We start from the raw sequence: 26,509 nt of genomic DNA on the forward strand, positions 1-26,509 counted from the left end.
ATTGTGCAAGGAGGAGAGGAGCTGTGGACACCAAATACTGACTTCTATGGGAGAGTATAGTGAGCATGCTCTGTGACCTGTGCAGAGGTCATTGTGCAAGGAGGAGGGGAGCTGTGACCACCAAATACTGACTTCTATGGGAGAGTATAGTGAGCATGCTCTGTGACCTGTGCAGAGGTCATTGTGGAGGGAGGAGAGGAGCTGTGACCATTAAACATTGACTTCTATGGGAGAGTATAGTGAGCATGCTCTGTGACCTGTGCAGAGGTCATTGTGGAGGGAGGAGAGGAGCTGTGACCACCAAATACTGACTTCTATGGGAGAGTATAGTGAGCATGCTCTGTGACCTGTGCAGAGGTCATTGTGCAAGGAGGAGAGGAGCTGTGACCACCAAATACTGACTTCTATGGGAGAGTATAGTGAGCATGCTCTGTGACCTGTGCAGAGGTCATTGTGCAAGGAGGAGAGGAGCTGTGACCATTAAACATTGACTTCTATGGGAGAGTATAGTGAGCATGCTCTGTGACCTGTGCAGAGGTCATTGTGCAAGGAGGAGGGGAGCTGTGACCACCAAATACTGACTTCTATGGGAGAGTATAGTGAGCATGCTCTGTGACCTGTGCAGAGGTCATTGTGCAAGGAGGAGAGGAGCTGTGACCATTAAACATTGACTTCTATGGGAGAGTATAGTGAGCATGCTCTGTGACCTGTGCAGAGGTCATTGTGCAAGGAGGAGAGGAGCTGTGACCATTAAACATTGACTTCTATGGGAGAGTATAGTGAGCATGCTCTGTGACCTGTGCAGAGGTCATTGTGCAAGGAGGAGTGGAGCTGTGGACACCAAATACTGACTTCTATGGGAGAGTATAGTGAGCATGCTCTGTGACCTGTGCAGAGGTCATTGTGCAAGGAGGAGGGGAGCTGTGGACACCAAATACTGACTTCTATGGGAGAGTATAGTGAGCATGCTCTGTGACCTGTGCAGAGGTCATTGTGGAGGGAGGAGCTGAGCTGTGACCACCAAATACTGACTTCTATGGAAGAGTATAGTGAGCATGCTCTGTAACCTGTGCAGAGGTCATTGTGGAGGGAGGAGGGGAGCTGTGACCACCAAATACTGACTTCTATGGGAGAGTATAGTGAGCATGCTCTGTGACCTGTGCAGAGGTCATTGTGCAAGGAGGAGAGGAGCTGTGACCATTAAACATTGACTTCTATGGGAGAGTATAGTGAGCATGCTCTGTGACCTGTGCAGAGGTCATTGTGGAGGGAGGAGGGGAGCTGTGGACACCAAATACTGACTTCTATGGGAGAGTATAGTGAGCATGCTCTGTGACCTGTGGGGATGGGCAAGCAGTCTCATTTATGATTTTCTATGACTGTTTTCTTTCTTTAATGGAAGGGGCAGACAATTATGTCCACATGTGTATGTACAGTATATAGGTGATATCTGTCATTCTAATCCTGCCTGTGATGATCATGGGATGACTGCTGAGAAGTGATCTCTAAGGAACAGGGGTCAATGTCTTTAAGCAGTGGGGCACGTTCTGAGGGCACATTCCCTTTAATTCTGCTGATTATCAATGTTGGCACTTTCAGGGCGCTGAGGATTATGGGATTCCCAGCTGCTTCCCTCTTTCAGTCCAGCATGTGCACATGTGAGGCGGCCGCCATGTTCACAGATGTGGTGTACGGCTGCAATGTGATGGAAACGTCACAGTCCATCAATACGAATGTGATGACGCATGCTATGAATGTGAGAGGCCATGCGACTCCTCCTGTCCTACAAACCTTGGATGGTGGCCAGTGGGTTTCCAGCCATGAGGGCTGGGTTCAACCCCGGGCTGACCCCGAGCACTGTGCCCCTGCAAGACCAAGAATATGGATAAGATGGGAAAGACAATCTCCAATAACTATTTAGTGCCAAACTGACGCCGTCCATAATACATAATCATCCGGAAATTCCCACCAGCTTGTCACATGGGACGGGTCTAACATACATGAAGTGCCATGCTGTGCACAGAGCGGCCATCTGCTCCGATGCCACCTTCCCAGTTCACTACTTACCCTGCGCTGGGGCTGAGTCCTGTCAGACTGAGCCCAGAATGGGTGCTGCTCTGGGGACTTGCACTTGTGCTGTTGCTTGGAGGGGGGGTGGCAGATGGGGGCGCTGTGTTGGAGGGTGGACGAGGATGTATGAGAGACCCCACTGCGGAAGGTAAGGTAGTCACTACATGGAAGAGATTACAGAGGCCGGATGGTTAGGTAATCACCAGGACACCGCAATGTGCATACGACAACTCGGTGAGGTCATACCAGTACATACCAGTGAGGTCATACCAGTACATACCAGTGAGGTCATACCAGTAGATACCAGTGAAGTCATAACAGTATATACCAGTGAGGTCATACCGGTATATACCAGTGAGGTCATACCAGTAGATACCAGTGAAGTCATACCAGTACATACCAGTGAGGTCATACCAGTACATACCAGTGAGGTCATACCAGCACATACCAGTGAGGTCATACCAGTATATACCAGTGAGGTCATACCAGTATATACCAATGAGGTCATACCAGAACATACCAGTGAGGTCATACCAGAACATACCAGTGAGGTCATACCAGCACATACCAGTGAGGTCATACCAGTATATACCAGTGAGGTCATACCAGTATATACCAATGAGGTCATACCAGAACATACCAGTGAGGTCATACCAGTACATATCAGTGACTCGTACCATACATACCAGGACATCACACCACAGCACACCAGTACATACCACTGAGGTCACACCAGTGCATACCAGTACATACCATGACATGACACCAGTACATACCAGTGAGATCACAGCAGTGCAGCATTCCATGCGTTACTATAACAACGGTGACACCAATGATGGAGGAAGGCAGCAGATACATATATATATATACACGTGAGATGCGTCCGTTTACCTGTTGTGCTGAGAATACTGGAAGCCTGGGAAGTGATCGTGGGGGCAGACACCGGGGGAGACACCTGGAGAGGACCAAGGAAAGGAGGCAATATGAGAGAGTGCAGGGTGGATGAGGACAGAAACAGGAGGGATAACCGAGGGTATGTTTGGGGGGCGGCAGGGCCCTACAGGCCAGACAGATCTTCAGATTCCTGCCATATAACCACTACATTACAGGCTGAACCATGGACAGCCAACTACAAGCTTACTGGGCCACAATGGTCGGGTCTGTATGACGGTGTCACAGGTGAAATCACAAAGATCTGGGAAAACATCACATATAAAGTGAAATGTCTGCAGCAGAAAGTGAGAAGAAGACGAATGTGGTCAGATGCCCATTGCGTGCCATGCATTTAGTGTACAGGTCCCTCATAGAGTGGGGGGAGGGAATCGAGGCATCTTTACCATATGGCTCCCATACAGTTGTCCCTTGCCCTGGCAGGGAATAAGTGGCATACTGCTACAGGGATTGATGCGCTTCTCCTTCTGCCGGCGGTTACAGAACCACACGCGGATCACCTCCTTCTCCATGTTCAGCTGCTCAGCAATCACCAGGATCTCCTCAGAGGTAGGTTTCTGGTTCTGCACAGGGATGAAGAGATGAGACATAGAAGAACAGAAGAGTGAGCAGCCGCCGGCCCGTGTGGTGACAATCCCAGAGGCTGACCACGTCACCATCACGCCGTGAGAGCGTACGCTCATATCTCACCGCAATAAAACTTTTCTCCAGTGCGTAGCGCACATTGGTCTCGATGCTGGTGCGTTTCTTCCGTCTACGACCAGGAAGCCCTTCATAGCCTCCCCCAGGACTGTTCAGAGGGTTGGGGCTCGGCAGTGTGCTGTCTACGGACATTGTTTCTGGGGGGAAGAGATCAGGGTTACCCACAGTGAATGGTGAGTGCGCTCCTTGCACCGCAGCCTTGGCCGCCTTACCTGCATCGCTCAGCCACTTCTGGAGCAATGGTTTCAGCTTGCACATGTTCTTGAAGCTCAGGTTAAGTGCCTCGAATCGGGAGATCGTTGTCTGAGAGAAATCATTGCCATACAGCTTTCCCATGGCCAGGCCGACGTCCCCCTGTCAAACATCAAGACCCTCATTACAGATAGCCAACCACCTCCTGGTCAAAAAGAGGGACATGAGTCCGAAAGAGGGACACTTGGGAGGTCTGTCATCCATCATCCCCACACAACCTGCCATATACACCATAGCCCCTACAGTATCACACACGCCCCGATCATTAGGACGTACTCACCTGTTACCATACACTCCATGATCTACCCCGCAGTGCGACGTGAGCCTGCCTTATCTACAGTCGGATTAGTCCCATCTTATAAAGTGATAATATATCAGCTTATGGGCAGTGGGGGTCCAACCTTGTGAACCCCCACCAAGAATAAGAATGAAGGGTTAAGCACTCCGTCCTCTTGTAAGCATTTCTGGCCACCCTGTCCTGTGCTGGAAGTTGATACCGACCCCATTCACTTTAATGGAAATGTACTGCAGTTCCCTGCAAAGCCAGGTGGTCCTGGGGGGGCGCTGTGCAGATGAACAACAGTGAAGGGAGTGTACGCTAAATCAGCACGTAAACGTATATCTTCATGGAGCAGAAATGCAGAAAACAAATACTGTGCGGTACATGTGGTTTGTCAAGGAGCATATGGGGGGCAGATGCCATTATATGGCCGTAGAGCGACCTACATCAGAGGTATCTGTCTAGACGGACAATGCTAAAAACACTGTATGAAAGTGGCCTCACCAAAACCATGAGCAGCGCAGCCGCCACACGTTATACTCCAAAACTACCTGAGTGAATCCGAGTTTAATCCGACGCTGCTTGAAGGTTCTGGCAAACTGCTCCAACTCCTCCAAGTCGCTGGGCTCCTCAGGGTGGGACGCTGCTTCCGTGTGTGACAATATTGGTGGGTCCTGGTGTCCAGGACGGGACACAGCCTAAAAAGAGACAGCAGACGTCTTAGCGACTCTACCCTTGTATGTACTGCACATACAGGGGGCAATGCTTCACTATGGCGGACGGATGATCGGACAGCAAGGATGTGCTGGAAGTACAGAAATATCACCCGCAGCAGCCACGCTCTCCGACACTCACCTGAGAGGGAAGGCCAGGCCTGGGCTGACCCGGGATGAGATTCCCCTGGCTCTGTTGAGGTAGCTGGAAGAGATTTGATGCAGAAAGGAGGCCTGGAGAAGACGGAGGCAATCAGACTATGAACACGTAGGACACAATACCCTGAGTTATGACCCCATGTGCTGGCCACAATAGGACATTAGAAATATTACCGACATATCGTACCGAGAGCAGTGCCATTGTGTGTGCCATGTAATGCCAGTGTGTCACCGCTCAAACCAAATGCTTCTCTGCAAATGTCCATCTTGTCACCTGGTGTGGGGCTGAGGACAGGACGCCTTGCTCACTGTGCACACCCCGAGGCGCATGCGCAGTGAAGCGAGGTGTACCATCCTCAGGTTCTTAGGTGTAAGGTAGCTGGGCTCGCTGCCGGTAAGGTAGGTCTTCACTTACTATACTTTACAGATGGTTTTGCTATGGGCAGCTGTATGACGGTATACTAGTGCTTTGTTTTTGGTTCTCTTTAAAGGGGTTGTAACATCTGGACACTTATGGCGGGTCATTAGGAGATGCTCTAAATATCTCAGAACGGCTCCAATCTGCAGAATGGGGCCCCGCTGTGAAAGCGGAGAAGCCGCGCAGGCGTGCCTTCCTCTGTTCACTTCTATGTGCGAGTGCTAGGTTTTCTCCAAGAATAAGGTGAATCTTCAGCACAATCTAAATGTATTCCGTGAGGATGTTTCACCGTTTTGCTGTGCATTCATATCGGAAATCCATGGTGTAAATTGGGCAGAATGAAAGGACGTGCTGTGGATTTAGATTCCCCATCGCTGTGACACCCCCGGGCTGTCAGACACAAACTGCCATAAAGGCCCTCACCTTGTTGGCCTTGCCCCGCTTGGGGCAGCAGGAACTGTGTTGGGGACTGGAGATGATGCCCGGGAACGAGGACCAGTTGCTGGAGCTGCAGCAGTTGCTGGATATCCTGCGGAATCGGGAGAACAGGAAGTACAGATTAGCAGATGCAAACCACACGCAGATCAGTATGTCTGCCGAGAACAGTGAACCACCGGGATTAGAACTAAAAGGCCCAAGTCACCTCAATGCTTCACGGATTGTCGTCAAGAAATAAAATTCACATCAGCTGGGGAACGGACAGGACATTTACCTGGTGACCTCCCGTTCATCTTCCTGGGCTGCTCTTCTCTCATCCAAGATGGCCGCACCGCTTCTTCTCAGACTACCTGATGCATACTGTGTATTGTAGTCTAAGACACTTCCTGTTGTCCAGCGCTGGTCTTGGATTGGTCAACACTGTTCAGGTGAGCAGCGCTGGCCAATCCGAGATCAGGGCTTGACAATACACAGTATGCATCAGGTAGTCTGAGAAGAAGCGGTGCGGCCATCTTGGATGATAGAAGAGGAGCCCAGGAAGATGAACAGGAGGTCACCAGGTAAATGTCCTGTCCGTTCCCCAGTTATTATGAGGTTCCCTTAAAGGGGTCCTCTCGCTTCAGCAAATGGCATTTATCACGTAGAGTCAGTGAATACAAGGCACATACAATACCATAGCGCCAGACCAATGCGACTGCTATGGGGCGCAGGGCAAGAGGGGGCCCAGTCTTAGTTGGGATCACTCCGAGGTGAACACTTGGTCAGGACTCTACCCCGAGGACAAGGGTCACTGAAAGGGTTTAGGCAGAAAGCCCTCAGTCCTGTCTGGGGGGGGCCTGGTCTGATCCTTGCTATGGGGCCCTTACTTCTCTGCTTGTATTAACTCTGTCTACATGATAAAAGCCATTTGCTGGAGTCAGACTGCCCCTTTAAGTTTATGGATCTCCTCTCTGGGGCTGAGGGCGTTAAGATAATCGGATGTACTGCTGCAAACCGCCATGTTAGGAGCAGCAGAGACTTTATGTTTGCTATATTGAGTAACTGGGGTCCGGTCTCATTCTCCACCGATCTTATATTTGAGGAACCCTGGGGATCCGTTGAGATAAGACCCGTCAGCCATGTGTCAGGGGGTTTTACAAGGGAAGGAATAGTAATAATAGATGTGCACCGGGCTCAGGCGCTTGTAAGAAGAGAAGATAGAGCCTGGTGGGGGGACCGTTCCTGCACGCGGCGGCTTCCTGTCACCTGCCGGGTAGACACAGATGACTGATAACAGCGAGCACTAACATGAAAATAAATGTCAGACGCCGGATATGAACCCACAGCTGTTCTGTCATGCTAGTCAATATGGAGGACACGGGCACATTGCTCTTCCATTCCTTCTCCCTCCAAAGTGCCCCTAGCACCCTGGACCCCACCTCACCTCGGACCTGCTGCAGTATCATACACCTTTAGCTCAGTCTTCACCGGTGGACGCGATTCCGTTACCATATACAATCACATCATGATGGCCTTGCTCACCTGTGCAGTGAGGTGGATGGGCTGGGACAAAGCAAGTTGGTGGGGTTGCTGTTGGCTGTTGGGGGTAGAATGGGAGTCAGACCCTGACTGGGAGGCGCTGGCGGCGGCGTTGGATTGCTGGACAGCGGCTGCGAGAAGCTGAGCTTGCTGGAGAAGCAACTGTTGCTGTGCAGGGAGGAGTGCAGTGAGCTGCAGCGGGAGGAGAGGAGCAAAGGGGCACCAGAAACAGAAGAGAAAGGGGGCGAGAGAAAGCAAAAAAGTGAGAACCGGTCATCTGAATGGAGCAAAGCAGCAAACACGTAGTCATACAGCACACAACATGCAGGAGACGTGAAGAAACGGGGTCACCCTACTGCATTCAGGGGCAGACTCTGAGCATTAGGCCATAAGAGCCTGCAGGTTCCCCAATATCTGCCCATCCATGTCCATTCTGGGAGCAGGACAACCATAATAACACAGGTGGCAGAGTCAGAACACAGCCCACGTAGAATATAATGGGTTTTGTTCAGGGGTACGGGCCGGCATCATGTCCAACTGAAGGTCTTGAATGAGTCCCACATTCAAGACCTTCTTCTCCACTACTGTAAATGGAATCTCCGATGGAGATCCTGAACGCAGCCTGTGACACCGACCATCATGCAGGGCATAATAAAGGCTTATTCCACATCTGCAACCAACACGAAGCATGAAGCAAAATATCCTATCGCTTTGTCTCTAAAGTTCCTATGCCGACCTGTGTGTCTCCATGGTAACAGACAGCAAACAATCCCTTTGTAGTCTGACCCTGCCGTCACAGGGGTAACTTATTAATCTATTTATGACAGTTTTCAGTCATATAAAAGTTATAAAATTTTTCCACAAGTCACATTTTGCGAGAAAAAAAACATCAACCCTTTCCCCATCAATTTTTAAAAGTGAAATGAAAAGTGGGTGGGGCATAGTGGGAGAGGCGTGGCCTCAATCAGCCCAAAAGAGTTACTAAAATTTCCACCAAACACTGGGGTAATTTGTAATGCAATCTGTCATGGCTCATAGCCAGCGAGAGGTGCCATATTTATTAGCAGGGCTGCGCCTCTTCATAAATTTGATGCCTCTTACTCCTGAGACTCAAACACCAGTCTTAATAAATTCCTTCCATGCTCTCCTCATTTTCTCCCACCTTTAAGTAGTGTTGATCGAGCATGCTGTGTGCAGATAAGTACTGCCCTCACTGTAATGCCATAGCCATGTTGGTTACTGGCATTGCAGTGATTGGCTGGCCGGAACGCCTCATCGGGTGCGATATAGCAGCCGATGACACGTGTTCGGCTCAGTGTTAGTCAGGGAGACCTGTGCAGAAGAAGGGAAGTGAAATTTTTTTTTTTTAAGTTTAAAAACTTGTCAAGAGACCCAAAAGTCCTTTTAAGGACTATTGTTGTGTGTGGCAGCAGCAATATATATTTTTAGCGCAACCTGCGCTAAATTGCTAAAACTTTACAGACCCAAAAGTCCTAAATAGCGTGCAATAGTTAGGCTACATCTCCTGTGTAACGTGTGCGCATCCCAAAAATATCTGTCACATCCAGTGTACTTTTTCCGTAGGCGGTATCCGCTGCTGACAGTGACATTATCTGCGGTATTTCTCCTGTGTAACGTTTCCACATCCCAAATACCTGTGACATTCCCTGTAATTTTATATTAGCCGCTGCTGACATCAGTGACATTATCTGCGGTATTTCTCCCGTATAACATTTCCACATCCCAAATACCTGTGACATTCCCTCTAATTTTATATTAGCTGCTACTGACATCAGTGACATTATCTGCGGTATATCTCCTGTGTGATGTTTCCACATCCCAAATACCTGTGACATTCCCTGTAATTTTATATTAGCTGCTGCGGACAGTGACATTATCTGCAGTATTTCTCCTGTATAACATTTCCACATCCCAAATACCTGTGACATTCCCTCTAATTTTATATTAGCTGCTGCTGACATCAGTGACATTATCTGCGGTATATCTCCTGTGTGACGTTTCCACATCCCAAATACCTGTGACATTCCCTGTAATTTTTAATTAGCCACTGGTGACATCAGTGACATTATCTGCGGTATTTCTCCTGTGTGACGTTTCCACATCCCAAATACCTGTGACATTCCCTGTAATTTTTAATTAGCCACTGGTAACATCAGTGACATTATCTGCGGTATTTCTCCTGTGTGACGTTTCCACATCCCAAATAACTGTGACATTCCCTGTAATTTTTAATAAGCCACTGGTGACATCAGTGACATTATCTGCGGTATTTCTCCTGTGTAACATTTCCACATCCCAAATACCTGTGACATTCCCTGTAATTTTTTATTAGCCGCTGCTGACATCAGTGACATTATCTGCGGTATTTCTCCTGTGTGACGTTTCCACATCCCAAATACCTGTGACATTCCCTGTAATTTTTAATTAGCCACTGGTAACATCAGTGACATTATCTGCGGTATTTCTCCTGTGTGACGTTTCCACATCCCAAATAACTGTGACATTCCCTGTAATTTTTAATAAGCCACTGGTGACATCAGTGACATTATCTGCGGTATTTCTCCTGTGTGACGTTTCCACATCCCAAATACCTGTGACATTCCCTGTAATTTTTAATTAGCCACTGGTAACATCAGTGACATTATCTGCGGTATTTCTCCTGTGTGACGTTTCCACATCCCAAATAACTGTGACATTCCCTGTAATTTTTAATAAGCCACTGGTGACATCAGTGACATTATCTGCGGTATTTCTCCTGTGTAACATTTCCACATCCCAAATACCTGTGACATTCCCTGTAATTTTTTATTAGCCGCTGCTGACATCAGTGACATTATCTGCGGTATTTCTCCTGTGTGACGTTTCCACATCCCAAATACCTGTGACATTCCCTGTAATTTTTAATTAGCCACTGGTAACATCAGTGACATTATCTGCGGTATTTCTCCTGTGTGACGTTTCCACATCCCAAATAACTGTGACATTCCCTGTAATTTTTAATAAGCCACTGGTGACATCAGTGACATTATCTGCGGTATTTCTCCTGTGTAACATTTCCACATCCCAAATACCTGTGACATTCCCTGTAATTTTTTATTAGCCGCTGCTGACATCAGCGACTATCTGCGGTATATTTCCTGTGTGACGTTTCCACATCCCAAATACCTTTTTTCATTTTTTTGAGCATACACTTACAAATCCTACGCTACTGTACGTGTGACATACCTTAAAGCATATATAACATTTAATATGAACAAGGCGAGCAGTAAGACAGGGAAGTGGCCGTGATGCTGATGGTGCACGTAGAGGCCGTGGCCCTGGGCGCGTTTAAACTGTGCCTGCTGCCAGAGCACAAGAAAAACAATCATCTACGATACCTAGCTTCATGTCCCAGTTTGCAGGGCGGCACAAGACAACGTTCTCGAAGTCAGACCAGTGCAACCAGGTGGTTGGTTGGATTGCAGCAGATAATGCTTCCAGTCGGTTAAGCACCACAATCCTCACCCTGATCCTCCTTCCTCCCACCATGGAGAGTCCTGGCAAACAAGAGATCCCACAGTCGGATATTTCGAACAGCTTTTTTCAGCGTCATTCCTTCATTTGGGCCCTGTCGACAAGCACACTTGAAGAGGGGCATGAGATCTTGTGCCCTGATTCCCAAACTCTTGAGCATCTACAGTCACAAGAAGATGATGGTGGGGAACGGCAATTAGTGTTTCTCGAGGTGGATGATGATGATGAGACACAGTTGCCAATAAGTCAACGGCAATTAATGTCTCAAGAGGTTGATGATGAGGATGAGACACAGTTGTCAATAACTGAGGTTGTTGTTAGGTCAACAAGTCAGGAGGATGAGCAGAGTGAGGAAGTGGAAGAGGAGGTGGTGGACGATGAAGTCACTGACCCAACCTGGTAAGGTGGCAAGCTGAGCGAGGACAGCAGTACAGAGGGGGAGGGATCCGCAGCACCGCAACAGTCTGGAAGAGGCAGTGGGGTGGCAAAAGGGAGAAGGCGGGCCACACCAAACAGGCCCGCAACTGTTCCCCGGAGCACACCCATGCGAAAATCTCCCTTGCCAAGGGGTAGGTGTTCCACAGTCTGGGGCTTTTTTGAGGAAAGTGCGGACGACAAAAGAATTGTAATTTGCAACCTGTGACATACAAAAATGAGCAGGGACGTGAACACTAGCAACCTCACCACCAGCAGCATAATCCGCCACATGGCATCAAAGGACCGTAATAGGTGGGCCGAACGCCTGGGTCCACAATCTGTGTCTGCGGGTCACACCACTGCCTCCTCTCCCCTGTGTTACCGTGCTGGCCAAGGCGCAGGCCCGGATGCCTCCCGCCCTGCACCTGGACCTTTGCAAGAACCATCAGCGACCACATCCACTTCCATGCCCCAGCGCAGTGTTCAATTGTCCTTACCCCAGGCATTTGAACGCAAGCGCAAATACCCAGCCACCCACCCACAGGCCATAGCACTAAATGCACAACTTTCCAAATTACCGACCCTGGAAATGTTGCCATTTAGGCTTGTGGAAACTGAGGTCTTCCACAGCCTGATGTCGGCGACGGTCCCTCGTTACGCAATCCCCAGCCGTCACTATTTTTCATGGTGTGTGGTGCCCGCCTTACACCAGCATGTGGTCTGTAACATCACACGTGCCCTGACCAACTCAGTTACTGGGAAGGTCCACTTAACCACTGACACATGGACAAGTTCTTTCGGCCAGGGACGCAAAATTTCCCTGATGGCACACTGGGTGAACGTTGAGGAGGCCGAGAGATAGTCGTACCCTGGGGTGGCACAGGTGCTACCATCAGGGTTTCCGTCACCACCTACGTTAGTGGCTCCAACCCCCACTTCTCCTCCTCCACTTCCACCTCAGAATTATCGCGTGCAGCAACAGGCCGCGCTTAAGCTGATCTGATTAGGTGACAAACAGCACACCGCCGCAAAGCTGCGGCAGGGGATAAGGGACCAGACTGAGCTGTGGCTCTCGCCTTTCAACCTAGAACCAGGCATGGTTGTGTCTGATAATGGCCGTAACTTGGTGGCGGCTTTGGAGGTCGGCAAGCTCACACACATCCCATGACTAGCCCATGTCTTCAAATTAGTAGTTCAGCAGTTTCTCAAAACCTACACCAATTTGCCTGAGCTACTGGTGAAGTTGCGCCGCGTGTGTGCCCATTTCCGCAAGTCATCGACAGCTTCCGCCGGTCCGTCAACGCTGCAGCAGCGCTGGAAATTGCCAGCTCACTGACTGTTGTGCGACGTGAGCACGCACTGGAACTCGATGTTCCACATGTTGACCAGGATTTGTGAGCAGCAGAGGGCAGTAGTGGAATACCAGCTGCTACATGGTCGTCGCCTTTCCAGTCAGCTTCCGCTCTTCACAAGCAAGGAGTGGGCATGGATGTCTGACCTCTGTGAGGTTCTAAAAACTCTGAGGAATCAACACAGATGGTGAGCGGCGATAACGCTATTATCAGCATCACCATCCCACTTCTGTGTCTACTCAAACGCTCGCTACTCACTAGTGATGAGTGGCAGGTCCCATATTCGAATTCGCAATATTTTGTGAATATGTGGTAGAATATTCGTCACATATTTACGAATATTCATATTCGAGATTATTTTGCGATTGCGAAAAATCTGCAATGTAAAAGTCGCGTAATGCGAAGTGGGTCAAAAACGAATATATAACACTATAGAATATAGTGCTATATATTAGTTTTTTAGAATATTCGTCATTGTCCCACAGGCAATTTAGGCAGGGAGGAATCATGGTTTCAGATGGAAAAAAATGACGAATATTCGATATAGCGAATATATAGCACTATATTAGAAATATTCTCGAATTCTCGAAGTTGCGATATTTGCGATAAATATTCGTAATTCGAATATTCGCGCTCAACACTACTGCTCACAATTAAAGGGAACCTGTCACCTCCAAAAACCATCCCAAGCCGCCAGCAGTACCTGGGAGTTTTTCGTTCAGCAGTTTTTGTTATCCCGTGCACGCTCTGTTTTCTAGTCATGCTTGAAGTCAAGGTAACCACGCCCCCTTCCCTGCCCCTTTGCTGTGACTGACAGCAGCAGTTCGGCTGTGTGGCAGGTGCAGCACTATGAAGTGGCTTTTGCGCTGTGGCATTAGAAGAATTCTGATATCTCTGACTTTTAGTCTAACCAGACTGTCTGTTACTCTGTAATTCCTCTAGCGCCGTTCTATGGAAAGCAGTAGGCTTAAAGAGCAAAACAAATGCTTGAAATAACTTCTTTATTAACTTCAACTTTTCTTTATATATAACACTGCCGCCTCCGCAGCAGATAGTCCGTGTACAAAACACGTGTTGAAAAGATATCATAAAATGGCGGTATGCATAAGATGGTGGTTCAACTGTTCAATCTTGTCATTCAACATAAATGGTGGATATATTTCTCTTTTCAGTGTCTGTACTGTCACTTTAAGTTATTTAAGCACTTTATGATCTCTCTGAGAGGTCTAACTAATAGTTCTGCTTGCTCAACTTAGTTTGCAGTATGCAATTGCTTATGATCTGGTATGAGCAGTTTGTATGCTTGCAATTTGGTGGAACTGTAAGTAAACACATATATACAGTTCTAATCACTATACTAACAATAGGAACATTGTATAACTGTATCATATCAACATGCTTATTAGTTTCCCCTCGCCCCTAATATTGTAAAGGGTCAGCTCACCCGCAGACCCTCGCATATGTTTTAGAGGGTCAGCTCACCCGCAGACCCTCGCATATGTTTTAGAGGGTCAGCTCACCCGCAGACCCTCGCATATGTTTTAGAGGGTCAGCTCACCCGCAGACCCTCGCATATGTTTTAGAGGGTTAGCTCACCCGCAGACCCTCGCATATGTTTTATAGGGTCAGCTCACCCGCAGGCCCTCACCTACAATCTTTTAGAGGGTCAGCTCACCAGCAGGCCCTCACCTACAATCTTGTAGAGGGTCATCTCACCAGCAGGCCCTTGCATGTAATGTTTTAGAGAGTCAGCTCACCAGCAGGCCCTCACCTACAATCTTTAATAGGGTCAGCTCACGCGCAGGCCCTCGCATATAATGTTTTAGAGGGTCAGCTCACCAGCAGGCCCTCACCTACAATCTTGTAGAGGGTCAGCTAACCTGCAGGCCCTCAACCCTAAAGTTTTACAGGGTCAGCTCACCAGCAGGCCCTCGCCCATAATTTTTTCAATGGTTAGCTCAGCAGCAGGCACTCGCCCCTAATGTTTTAGAGAGGAGGAAGCATAGGCGATACGCGCGTTGGGGTTGGTGGTTCCGCTGCACTACCAGTCTGTATGACACTCCAGCAGTATGTAATATTGATATTACATATTATTTGGTTGCAGTTATAACATCAGACATTAGATTATTATATGTTAAAGATGTGGTCTCTTTGTGGACTCTGATCCGCTTGGATTAACCATATGGGCAACTATACTATTACTGTGCAATAGCTAGGTCCGGATATAGTGTCGCTTACTAGATAGTGTACTTTGTACCAGTAATTTGGGACTTCATATGTCCCTTTTCTTGTGTCATTTCGGACCCGGTGGGTTCAGGGGGAACATCCAGTGTAATAACACCTCTAACATTGCTGCTAACTTTTATATTTATTTTATGTGTATTGTGAAATTTTTGTAATAAAATATATCATTATATTATATGTGTGTCTTGTTTTTGGTATTTATTGATTCAGTGTCACACATATTCAATTATCATCGGTGGTTCATTTGTATTGGTTCTGCTAACAATTTTTCCTCTAAAATAGATTTTATCTTCGGTTTTGTGCGTATTATTGTCAGTCTGTAAAAGTGGCGTACTACTCGGACAACATCGGAACCAGCAGCGTCCTGGGAGTCCAAGATGCATCCAGACGTCCTCCCCATACTGTTCCCGAACCATTTCGGTGGTGTTTCCATCAATGTCTGACCTTTTCCTATGAACCAGACACCCTCCCCTCTTCAGAGCAGGGGTGCCTGGTTTAATGCTCGGGTTCTCCTATTGACTTCCATTGAGCATCCCGAGGTGTTCGACCTGAGCACCCGAACACCTGAGAACTTTGGTGCTCGATCAACACTACCTTTAAGCTAACATACTTTTCACAGACTCGGAAGAAGCAGAAGACAGATGGAAGAGCATATTACGGCAGGGTCAGACTACACAGGGTTTGTTTGTAGTCTGTTACCATGGAGACACAGGTATTCATAGGAGCTGTGTTAGCAAAACAATAGGACATTTTTAATGACAGATTATAGCTTCAAGGTTAATTTGAGCTGCATTGGGAAATAGAAACATTATGGTTGTGAAGGCAGACATGGACCACATGGGGGTCCACAGCTCTCAGCACCAAAGGACCACAATTTCCCCCAATAAATTCAGGAATGACGCAACACAAACAATACTCTGACGGGAGGTGGAACTTACCCCAGCCAGCTGGCTGCCAGCAAGGAGGAGCTGTGTTTGGGGAAGGGAGGTAGGTGGTTGCTGAGGGGCAGAAGAGGCCTGTGGGGTTGGAGGAGCAGAAGGCATTGGGGGAACTGGTGTGCCAGGAAGGGATGGGGACCGCTCCCCACATTCTTCATCTGTAATCTACATAGAAAAGGCAGAATGACATATGCACAGTAAGCAAAGGTAAGGTATATATTCACACGGATGTAGACTTATAATATGACCGTCAAAGGCCGTAAGAAGGGAACCATTAGTAAAGCACTGACTGATTGTAAGTGTAGATTGTACTTCTCCTTTAAATCAGTTCAGATTCAGCACTTTATGGAGGTTTGGGGAAATACTTGATGAACAGAATATACAGAACTGTGGTCTGTAGGGAAATACGGTAACGGGGGAAATGGGGAAGTTAGAAAATGAAGAGAGAAGTCAGGAAGCGGGTGCAAGGCTGCAACGGGCGCGGGGATTCCCCTGCCGTGTCCCTGACGTACGTGCAATGTCAGTCAAGCACACACAGGCCTCCCAGACCGCATCATACTGAATCTATGTTTACACCTGTGCTGACATTACAGCTCCAGGTGTGGTCCGTCAGGGCAAAATGGGAGTGGTAGTCATGGAAGAGCTGGAGAGCCAAAGTGCTGGAGACACTAATCTATAGAGATGTGCGTGACTGTGGCACATGCTTATCTGGAGCCACCCCCAAAGGAGACCATACTATTCAGAAAGCTGTCAGCCAAAAGGCCATCAGACGGACAGCCATTCCTTCACATCCCCCATACACATGACCCTCCCGACTACTCTGGCCTCGGCTTCTCACTCTTGAGAACAGAAGAACCGGGCCAGCTTACTGCTTCCTTCCCCCAACTTCTGCCCTCAGGGGAGACTCGGAACACCCTCGTAGAAATTAGATGCTTGGTCGGTCCTGCCAAAATCGGCTAATTCATCCAACATTGGTCGAATGTGTCTGGTCACCTCACAGAGCCGTCGGTAACAGGCTACATACCTTTGGAGACATTGAGAAGGGAGATCCCTTACTTTGCTGCACCTGGAAGAAGAAAAACAGGGGCTGAGCATCGAAAGTCTCATGAGATGTGTAACGAAGGTGGAGCGGAGAACGAGCCTTACCTCATGGAGAGAATCTGCGCCGTTCCTCTCACCATCTGAAAAACAATGAATAATCAGGTTATCAGCAGCAGTAAGATCTACGATCCCCAGAGCTGCCACATCCCCCCTATAGGAGGCAAGCCACAACAACATAATCTGATGGATGCCACATTTATGGGCATTCTCCCCGATTCCGCTGAACATGACATATTCACCCAGCATTCATATGGACAGGCTGAGATCTCACCAAAGATGGCCAAGACATCTACCTGGAGCAATGAACGCCATCCTCAACTCTTGTAGAAGAAAATGGAAGGATACCTGTGACAGACTGAACCGTCACTGGGGCTGCTGGAGAGGCCTGAGGGCTAGCCTCCTTCCTATGGACCCAGAACTATGGAGACCCCCCCCCCCCCCCCGGCTCATTATTCTAGAGGGGGGAAAGGGAAAAATGGGTGTTTTCTGCCTGTGAGTGATTACGTTATCCCATTGTGTTGGTTAATTGTATCACAGGTGGGTGTTTTCTGCCTGTGAGTGATTACGTTATCCCATTGTGTTGGTTGATTCTGCCTGTGAGTGATTATGTTATCCCATTGTGTTGGTTAATTGTATCACAGGTGGGTGTTTTCTGCCTGTGAGTGATTACGTTATCCCATTGTGTTGATTGATTGTATTACAAGTGGGTGTTTTCTGCCTGTGAGTGATTACGTTATCCCATTGTGTTGGTTAATTGTATTACAAGTGGGTGTTTTCTGCCTGTGAGTGATTACGTTATCCCATTGTGTTGGTTAATTATATCACAGGTGGGTTGTTTTCTGCCTGTGAGTGATTACGTTATCCCATTGTGTTGGTTAATTGTATCACAGGTGGGTGTTTTCTGCCTGTGAGTGATTACGTTATCCCATTGTGTTGGTTAATTTTATCACAGGTGGGTGTTTTCTGCCTGTGAGTGATTACGTTATCCCATTGTGTTGGTTGATTGTATTACAAGTGGGTGTTTTCTGCCTGTGAGTGATTACGTTATCCCATTGTGTTGGTTAATTGTATCACAGGTGGGTGTTTTCTGCCTGTGAGTGATTACATTATCCCATTGTGTTGGTTAATTGTATCACAGGTGGGTGTTTTCTGCCTGTGAGTGATTACGTTATCCCATTGTGTTGGTTAATTTTATCACAGGTGGGTGTTTTCTGCCTGTGAGTGATTATGTTATCCCATTGTGTTGGTTAATTGTATCACAGGTGGGTGTTTTCTGCCTGTGAGTGATTACGTTATCCCATTGTGTTGGTTGATTGTATTACAAGTGGGTGTTTTCTGCCTGTGAGTGATTATGTTATCCCATTGTGTTGGTTAATTGTATCACAGGTGGGTGTTTTCTGCCTGTGAGTGATTACGTTATCCCATTGTGTTGGTTAATTGTATCACAGGTGGGTTGTTTTCTGCCTGTGAGTGATTATGTTATCCCATTGTGTTGGTTAATTGTATCACAGGTGGGTGCTTTCTGCCTGTGAGTGATTACATTATCCCACAGTGTTGGTTAATTGTATCACAGGTGGGTGTTTTCTGCCTGTACCTGCATGTGATTGGTTTATGTAAAAACTGTCTCAATCTTCCACAAGGTCCCTTGCTGGGAGACCTGCATAAAAGGCTGGCATGTAGCCTCATTAAAGTGTCCTGTTCTACTCTTCATGATGTCTGGGCTCATGTTTGGGTAATTGGAAAACTACACTCTACGGAATGCTATAATCATTATACTCTTGAGTATAATCCCTAGCTCTTGCAAGAGCTTGTTCCTGCACCGCTCTCTGAAAGAAGAGAGGTTCACCCACTGGAACCTGGAAGCCTTGTCGTAGGTCCAGGGTGGGTAGAAGACGACGAGATCCCAACCAAGCTACGGCGGTTCGTGGGGTCGGCAGTGCTTATGGTGTCGAGCGGAGTGCTTGGAGCCCTCGGGAAGCACTAGGAGCATCCATCAATGGAGGTACCCAGTCAGGGTGCTAGGAGAACCGTTACAATACTATTCATCACAACAAAACAAGACTTCTCCAACATGAGCACCCCCAGCCATTACCGGAAGTCCTGAACCCGTTTTACCCCCTTCATGGCCAGACACATTTCTTTCTTTACTATATGAGAGTTCACACACAATGCTACCACCAAGCCGCTCATGCACTTACCCGGGACCTAGCAATCACATAATCTCAAGGACTGGGGCAGAAGGCATCATGGCTCCGTGAGGGCTGTGTAGGTAAGGACCATAATACATCATCTTTGCCTTCTCTGCTCAGTTGTCACTGACAACCACCTCCCAGCATCTGCACAACCTCCATGCAGCTACAGACTCAGTATGGATGTTCACAAATGAGCTCGCAGAGTCATATGCGGATGTCCAGAGATTAGAAGTCTGCAACCCCCAATTATTCTATCCACCCACTGATCTGTACGGCGATGAGGATAGATGAGATACGGCCAGTCAGCAATAGTGCCACCAAAAGCCCCAGAAGATAAACTTCCTAATTACACAATGTAAGACACGGCAGAAGAGCTTCCCATCACACATCTCATCACACTCTGCGGGAACTGCACACAGCAGACTCGGACCAGATACAGGAAAGGATTTCCTCAATGTGTCATACCGGTGAGAGACTCCCACGGTCTATAAAAACCTGGACACCCCTTGCTTCAACCGAGAGGGGCGCAGGTCACAGATCTGGTCACAAATCAGCACAGAAAAAGGTCAGACAAGCAAACATATGGATTTATCACATAGTGCCTTCTGCAGGATGCTATGAATTGTATAAGACAGAGGCTGCAGAAATAAAAGGGGCAACATTTTACAAAAATGTTATTATCCCAAAAATCAATAAAAAACACTGTAAAGGTGTCCGCAGCCTTAACAGGGAAACCCCATTAAAAACTGCTGCTGCCGCTCAGTGGCCATCACTTGTGTCTGAATGCCCAGGCCACGGCAGACTGGCGCACTGGCGGCTCCTCGGCACCAATATTCCTTCCTGATTGCCAACTGTATAGTCTTTACTGAGCGGGCAGCCTCCGCAGTCTGACATGCAGGAATGATCTCCAAGATGGTGACACACACATGAGAAGAGGCAGCACCCGCTATCTGTCATCATTACCTGAGACTCCCCCTTCTGCGTGCAGTTTGCCGAGATGTCCCGGTTTAGACATTCTTATTTCTGTAGAGAGAAAGTGAGAAGGTTGATCAGAACCGGACATACAGACATAGTATATACAGACGAGCAGATACACATAGGACACGGTCAGCTGACATCCGCCATCCCCCTGCGAAGGAACATACGTGATTATGAGCGCTGGCCTCGCTCCCCATATGGGATGTAAACCCCTCACAGCAATGCCGCTGCGCCACTTACAGAACAAGATGAATCTGATGGTTCCACATGTGGTCTCCGCATGCCACCATTTCATGCCTGTGCTCCTCCTCTACAGACAGCCCCCGGCTGCTTCCCTTTCCTATTACAGATAGCCACTAATAATAAAGCGGACGGAAGGGCCGAAGGCATTGAGAAGAGCGCGACTTTCCTGTGTTTTCTTCCTATTACTTCTTCGCTTCCAGTTTTCAAAGTATCCTTACATTTCTACACCGTGTACGATGCTCAAAAAACTGCGCCAAAACATCAAAAGCTCAGAAAATGGGGAATAAAAGGTAGATCCTGTAATAAGAATCCCAGCGCGCCCGTTACCACATGCGCGCCGCGGGAACCGGTGAATTCATGAATACAGACTGATGAAATAGGGAACACAAACGGAGGCAATGTCCACAAGACTTGCGGCCATTATGCCAACCGCGCTGCGGTAGCCCTGAGGAAGCGGCACCATTATATCTACTCGTCCCCAGGTTCACACCACTCGGGCAGAGAGGTCGTGGGGATTCGGGAGGCTGAGGTCGGCTCTCACTTCTGCTTCTGGTTTCCCTGCTAGCAGTCAATTTACTGAAAAATAACCTAAAAATACACACTGTACTGAAGAAACAGCGTCCCGCGCACACACGTACCGTACACGCTTACATAACATACAGCCGCCACATCTTATTTACTATTCTGCAGGTGCAGAGTTAGGAGATCCGTGAATGACGAGCGCCGCTTCGTACAGTTCTCCATTTAGCCCCAACTACAATATTATTCCTGTGTCATCCGCCCATCGACATTACACTGACAGTCTGCAACCCAGGCTCTCAGCTCTGCAGATAACTGACTGTTCCCTGCACATACTGCATCAAACTGCTGCGGGCTGCACTGTACTTCAGAGCTGCATTCACAATTCTGCAAGCTTCACAGCATTTCTTTGCTGGATTCATGTCCACACAAAAGATGCTTTAGTGATATACATCTTGTGACATTATGTATGTACACAGTGACTGCAGCAGCAGAATAGTGAGTGCAGCTCTGGAGTATAATACAGGATGTAACTCAGGATCAGTACAGGATAAGTAATGTATGTACACAGTGACTGCAGCAGCAGAATAGTGAGTGCAGCTCTGGAGTATAATACAGGATGTAACTCAGGATCAGTACAGGATAAGTAATGTATGTACACAGTGACTGCACCAGCAGAATAGTGAGTGCAGCTCTGGAGTATAAGTCAGGATGTAACTCAGGATCAGTACAGGATAAGTAATGTATGTACACAGTGACTCCACCAGCAGAATAGTGAGTGCAGCTCTGGGGTATAATACAGGATGTAACTCAGGATCAGTACAGGATAAGTAATGTATGTACACAGTGACTGCACCAGCAGAATAGTGAGTGCAGCTCTGGAGAATAATACAGGATGTAACTCAGGATCAGTACAGGATAAGTAATGTATGTACACAGTGACTGTACCAGCAGAATAGTGAGTGCAGCTCTGGAGTATAATACAGGATGTAACTCAGGATCAGTACAGGATAAGTAATGTATGTACACAGTGACTGCACCAGCAGAATAGTGAGTGCAGCTCCGGAGTATAATACAGGATGTAACTCAGGATCAGTACAGGATAAGTCATGTATGTACACAGTGACTGCACCAGCAGAATAGTGAGTGCAGCTCTGGAGTATAATACAGGATGTAACTCAGGATCAGCACAGGATAAGTAATGTATGTACACAGTGATTGCACCAGCAGAATAGTGAGTGCAGCTCTGGAGTATAATACAGGATGTAACTCAGGATCAGTACAGGATAAGTAATTTATGTACACAGTGACTGCACCAGCAGAATAGTGAGTGCAGCTCTGGAGTATAATACAGGATGTAACTCAGGATCTGTACAGGATAAGTAATGTATGTACACAGTGACTGCACCAGCAGAATAGTGAGTGCAGCTCTGGAGAATAATACAGGATGTAACTCAGGATCAGTACAGGATAAGTAATGTATGTACACAGTGACTGCACCAGCAGAATAGTGAGTGCAGCTCTGGAGTATAATACAGGCTGTAACTCAGGATCAGTACAGGATAAGTAATGTATGTACACAGTGACTGCACCAGCAGAATAGTGAGTGCAGCTCTGGAGTATAATACAGGATGTAACTCAGGATCAGTACAGGATAAGTAATGTATGTACACAGTGACTGCACCAGCAGAATAGTGAGTGCAGCTCTGGAGTATAATACAGGATGTAACTCAGGAACAGTACAGGATAAGTAATGTATGTACACTGTGACTCCACCAGCAGAATAGTGAGTGCAGCTCTGGAGTATAATACAGGATGTAACTCAGGATCAGTACAGGATATGTAATGTATGTACACAGTGACTGCACCAGCAGAATAGTGAGTGCAGCTCTGGAGTATAATACAGGATGTAACTCAGGATCAATACAGGATAAGTAATGTATGTACACAGTGACTGCACCAGCAGAATAGTGAGTGCAGCTCTGGAGTATAATACAGGATATAACACAGGATAAGTAATGTATGTACACAGTGACTGCACCAGCAGAATAGTGAGCGCAGCTCTGGAGTATAATACAGGATGTAACTCAGGATCCGTACAGGATAAGTAATGTATGTACACAGTGACTGCACCAGCAGAATAGTGAGTGCAGCTCTGGAGTATAATACAGGATGTAACTCAGGATCAGTACAGGATAAGTAATGTATGTACACAGTGACTGCACCAGCAGAATAGTGAGTGCAGCTCTGGAGTATAATGCAGGATGTAACTCAGGATCTGTACAGGATAAGTAATGTATGTACACAGTGACTGCTCCAGCAGAATAGTGAGTGCAGCTCTGGAGTATAATACAGGATGTAACTCAGGATCAGTACAGGATAAGTAATGTATGTACACAGTGACTGCACCAGCAGAATAGTGAGTGCAGCTCTGGAGTATAATACAGGATGTAACTCAGGATCAGTACAGGATAAGTAATGTATGTACACAGTGACTGCACCAGCAGAATAGTGAGTGCAGCTCTGGAGTATAATACAGGATATAACTCAGGATCAGTACAGGATAAGTAATGTATGTACACAGTGACTGCACCAGCAGAATAGTGAGTGCAGCTCTGGAGTATAATACAGGATGTAACTCAGGATCTGTACAGGATAAGTAATGTATGTACACAGTGACTGCTCCAGCAGAATAGTGAGTGCAGCTCTGGAGTATAATACAGGATGTAACTCAGGATCAGTACAGGATAAGTAATGTATGTACACAGTGACTGCACCAGCAGAATAGTGAGTGCAGCTCTGCAGTATAATACAGGATGTAACTCAGGATCAGTACAGGATAAGTAATGTATGTACACAGTGACTGCACCAGCAGAATAGTGAGTGCAGCTCTGAAGTATAATACAGGATGTAACTCAGGATCAGTACAGGATAAGTAATGTATGTACACAGTGACTGCACCAGCAGAATAGTGAGTGCAGCTCTGAAGTATAATACAGGATGTAACTCAGGATCAGTACAGGATAAGTAATGTATGTACACAGTGACTGCACCAGCAGAATAGTGAGTGCAGCTCTGAAGTATAATACAGGATGTAACTCAGGATCAGTACAGGATAAGTAATATAACGTATCTACACCTCCAGGAGCATTTTTTATGATTACATTTTACTTATTTTTAGCTAAAATCATTTCTTCAATTGGTCTTTATTAAAATGTTTAGCCATTTCTGAGATTCAAGGGTTAAACATCAGTGTGTTTACAAGCTGTCACAGTCTGTTTTATTTGAATGACATCACCTGATGGTTCATGTGTAGCTCTTATCTCTGATCTCCTCCCCTCATAAACCCTCATTATAGCTCACTTTAAATTCTACATGAGCCGTCAGCTGACAGGATTTAAAAAAAAAACAAAAAAAGTCACAGCCTGCAAACAGAATGATTTTTAACCCTTGTATCTCAGAAACAGCTGAACATTTTTAATAAAGACCAAATGAAAATTTTTTTGGTGCGCATTCCTTTAACGCTTAACAATACTTAGATTTATACAGGTGAAGGTGTGCATGTCTTTAAGCATTTTTCAGGCTACGTTCACCTTAGCATTTAGAAATAATGGCGGGAACTGCCGGATCCCATTGTAGTGGCGGATCTTTCTGGCATAAATGATGGCTTTTGGCCGGACAAAAATATGCACGACTTTTGTCCAGTCGAAACCCTGCATTTATGTTGGAAAGAGGCCAGACACCCGTTGGATCCGGCTATGCTGGATATGGTGAACTCTGGCAGGCTGTTCCTAAAATAGACCCAGAGCGGCCCTTTAACTATGTATAAAGCATTTTGAATAGAAACTGCATTCACGTGTGCACCGCACTCCTTTCAGTGTTGGCGGAGCTGGTCTCAGGACTTATACACAACGTCTGCAGGTGGTGGAGACTGTAGTGCCACAGTCTTAGACATCAGCACGACATACACGCAGTCCTGACACCTCCCATCGAGCTGGGGTTGCACAGTTGTCATGCTATCAGCATGCTGCCAGTATTGTCATGCCCACTCACTTACACTCTGCCCTGCTCGCTGCAGCACTCTCGCCCTCATCATCCTCAGTAAGGATATCAGAAAGTAACCTGCAGAGTCATCCCAGCCCAGGCCGGAGAAGAGTCCTGGCTGCCGGAGAAGAGTCCTGGCTTCCCGGAGAAGAGTCCTGGCTGCTAGAGAAGAGTCCTGGCTGTTGGATAAGAGTCCTGGCTGCCAAAGAACAGTCCTGGCTGCCGGAGAAGAGTCCTGGCTGCCGGAGAACAGTCCTGGCTTCCGGACAAGAGTCCTGGCTGCTACAGAAGAGTCCTGGCTGCTAGAGAAGAGTCCTGGCTGTTGGATAAGAGTCCTGACTGCCAAAGAACAGTCCTGGCTGCCGGAGAAGAGTCCTGGCTGCCGGAGAAGAGTCCTGGCTGCCGGAGAAGAGTACTGGCTGCCAGAGAAGAGTTCTGGCTGCCGGAGAACATTCCTGGCTGCCGGAGAACAGTCCCGGCTGCTGGAGAAGAGTCCTGACTGCCGGAGAAGAGTCCTTGCTATTCATGAGCTCATGGATCCCGGTGACTCTTCTTCAGGTTGTGAGGACACTAAGGTGCCATCACGTGAAGAAGGCAGGGGATGACAGGAGGCCAGTAACTTGCTGCACAGAGAGTTATGATGTATAGATGCAGGTGATGGCTACAAGCCACCTAATCCCGACCCATCCAACACATGATGTTTTTTTTTTCTTTTGCCCACACTTTACTCCAGTGTGCCCACATTAACCCCTCCAGTGCTGTATACCTGTGCCCACATTAACCCCTCCAGTGCCAAATACCTGTTCCCCCATTACCCCTCCAGTATTGTATACCTGTGCCCCATTAACTCCTCCAGTACTGTATAGCTGTGCGAACGTAAACCCCTCCAGTACCATATACCTGTGCCCACATTAACCCCTCCAGTACTCATCTCACCTGTTGCCCACATTAACCCCTCCAGTACTCGTCTCACCTGTTGCCCAGTGATTAGAGATCACCATGATGAGAAGTGGGAGCTGAAGACGAGTGGAGGTCACAGGAGATAGAAGAAAGTCGTGAAGCAGAGACACATATAGGAACTAACCCTCCCACATTCGCTGTTAACCCTGAATCTGCCACACTCCCTGCATTAACCAATGAGTGGCTAGGTTCATCCTCAATGCTACTTCATCTTGTGGGTAAATCTCCCACGGCGAGATGTACATTCAGCAGACAAACCCCCGCTGTGTTATAGGGAACCTTTCTGTGTCTCGGATACTACGGAACCTAGTAAACAGCCGCTGTATGGAGGACCCCATAGTCTACCTCCGTACGGGCCAGGAGAGGGAACTTTAAGACTATGTCTGAAAGTACAAGTCCCAGCATCCTATGAAAGCTGCACTCTCTCAGAGCATGCTGGGACCTGTAGTATCAGAGCAGACGATGTCGCCGGAGGAAGCCAGACAC

General features: G+C 47.5%; 1 protein-coding gene across 3 annotated transcripts in view; it reads right to left on the reverse strand.

Annotated features, from left to right (window-relative positions):
• Positions 1–26,116, reverse strand: part of POU2F2 (POU class 2 homeobox 2) — a 38,727-nt gene extending 12,611 nt beyond the window's left edge. The window contains exons 1-14 of one of the 3 annotated variants that reach the window (XM_040419785.1): positions 26,037–26,115; positions 20,243–20,302; positions 17,133–17,167; positions 17,011–17,052; positions 15,987–16,151; positions 7,505–7,693; positions 5,969–6,074; positions 5,111–5,202; positions 4,807–4,953; positions 3,936–4,077; positions 3,712–3,860; positions 3,408–3,584; positions 2,962–3,025; positions 2,068–2,209 (exon numbers count right to left, since the gene is read on the reverse strand). In XM_040419785.1, the coding sequence (XP_040275719.1) occupies positions 2,068–2,209; positions 2,962–3,025; positions 3,408–3,584; positions 3,712–3,860; positions 3,936–4,077; positions 4,807–4,953; positions 5,111–5,202; positions 5,969–6,074; positions 7,505–7,693; positions 15,987–16,151; positions 17,011–17,052; positions 17,133–17,167; positions 20,243–20,302; positions 26,037–26,064 (1,538 nt within the window). In that variant the 5' untranslated portion in view covers positions 26,065–26,115. Of the gene's footprint in view, positions 1–1,657; positions 2,231–2,961; positions 3,026–3,407; positions 3,585–3,711; positions 3,861–3,935; positions 4,078–4,806; positions 4,954–5,110; positions 5,203–5,968; positions 6,075–7,504; positions 7,694–15,986; positions 16,152–17,010; positions 17,053–17,132; positions 17,168–20,242; positions 20,303–26,036 lie in introns of those variants that run through there. The other 2 variants (XM_040419788.1, XM_040419790.1) reach the window with 2 other exon arrangements.
• Between the last annotated feature and the right edge of the window lie 393 nt (positions 26,117–26,509).

The sequence above is a fragment of the Bufo bufo genome, chromosome 1, assembly GCF_905171765.1.
Source record: "Bufo bufo chromosome 1, aBufBuf1.1, whole genome shotgun sequence".
Lineage (NCBI taxonomy): Eukaryota > Metazoa > Chordata > Amphibia > Anura > Bufonidae > Bufo > Bufo bufo.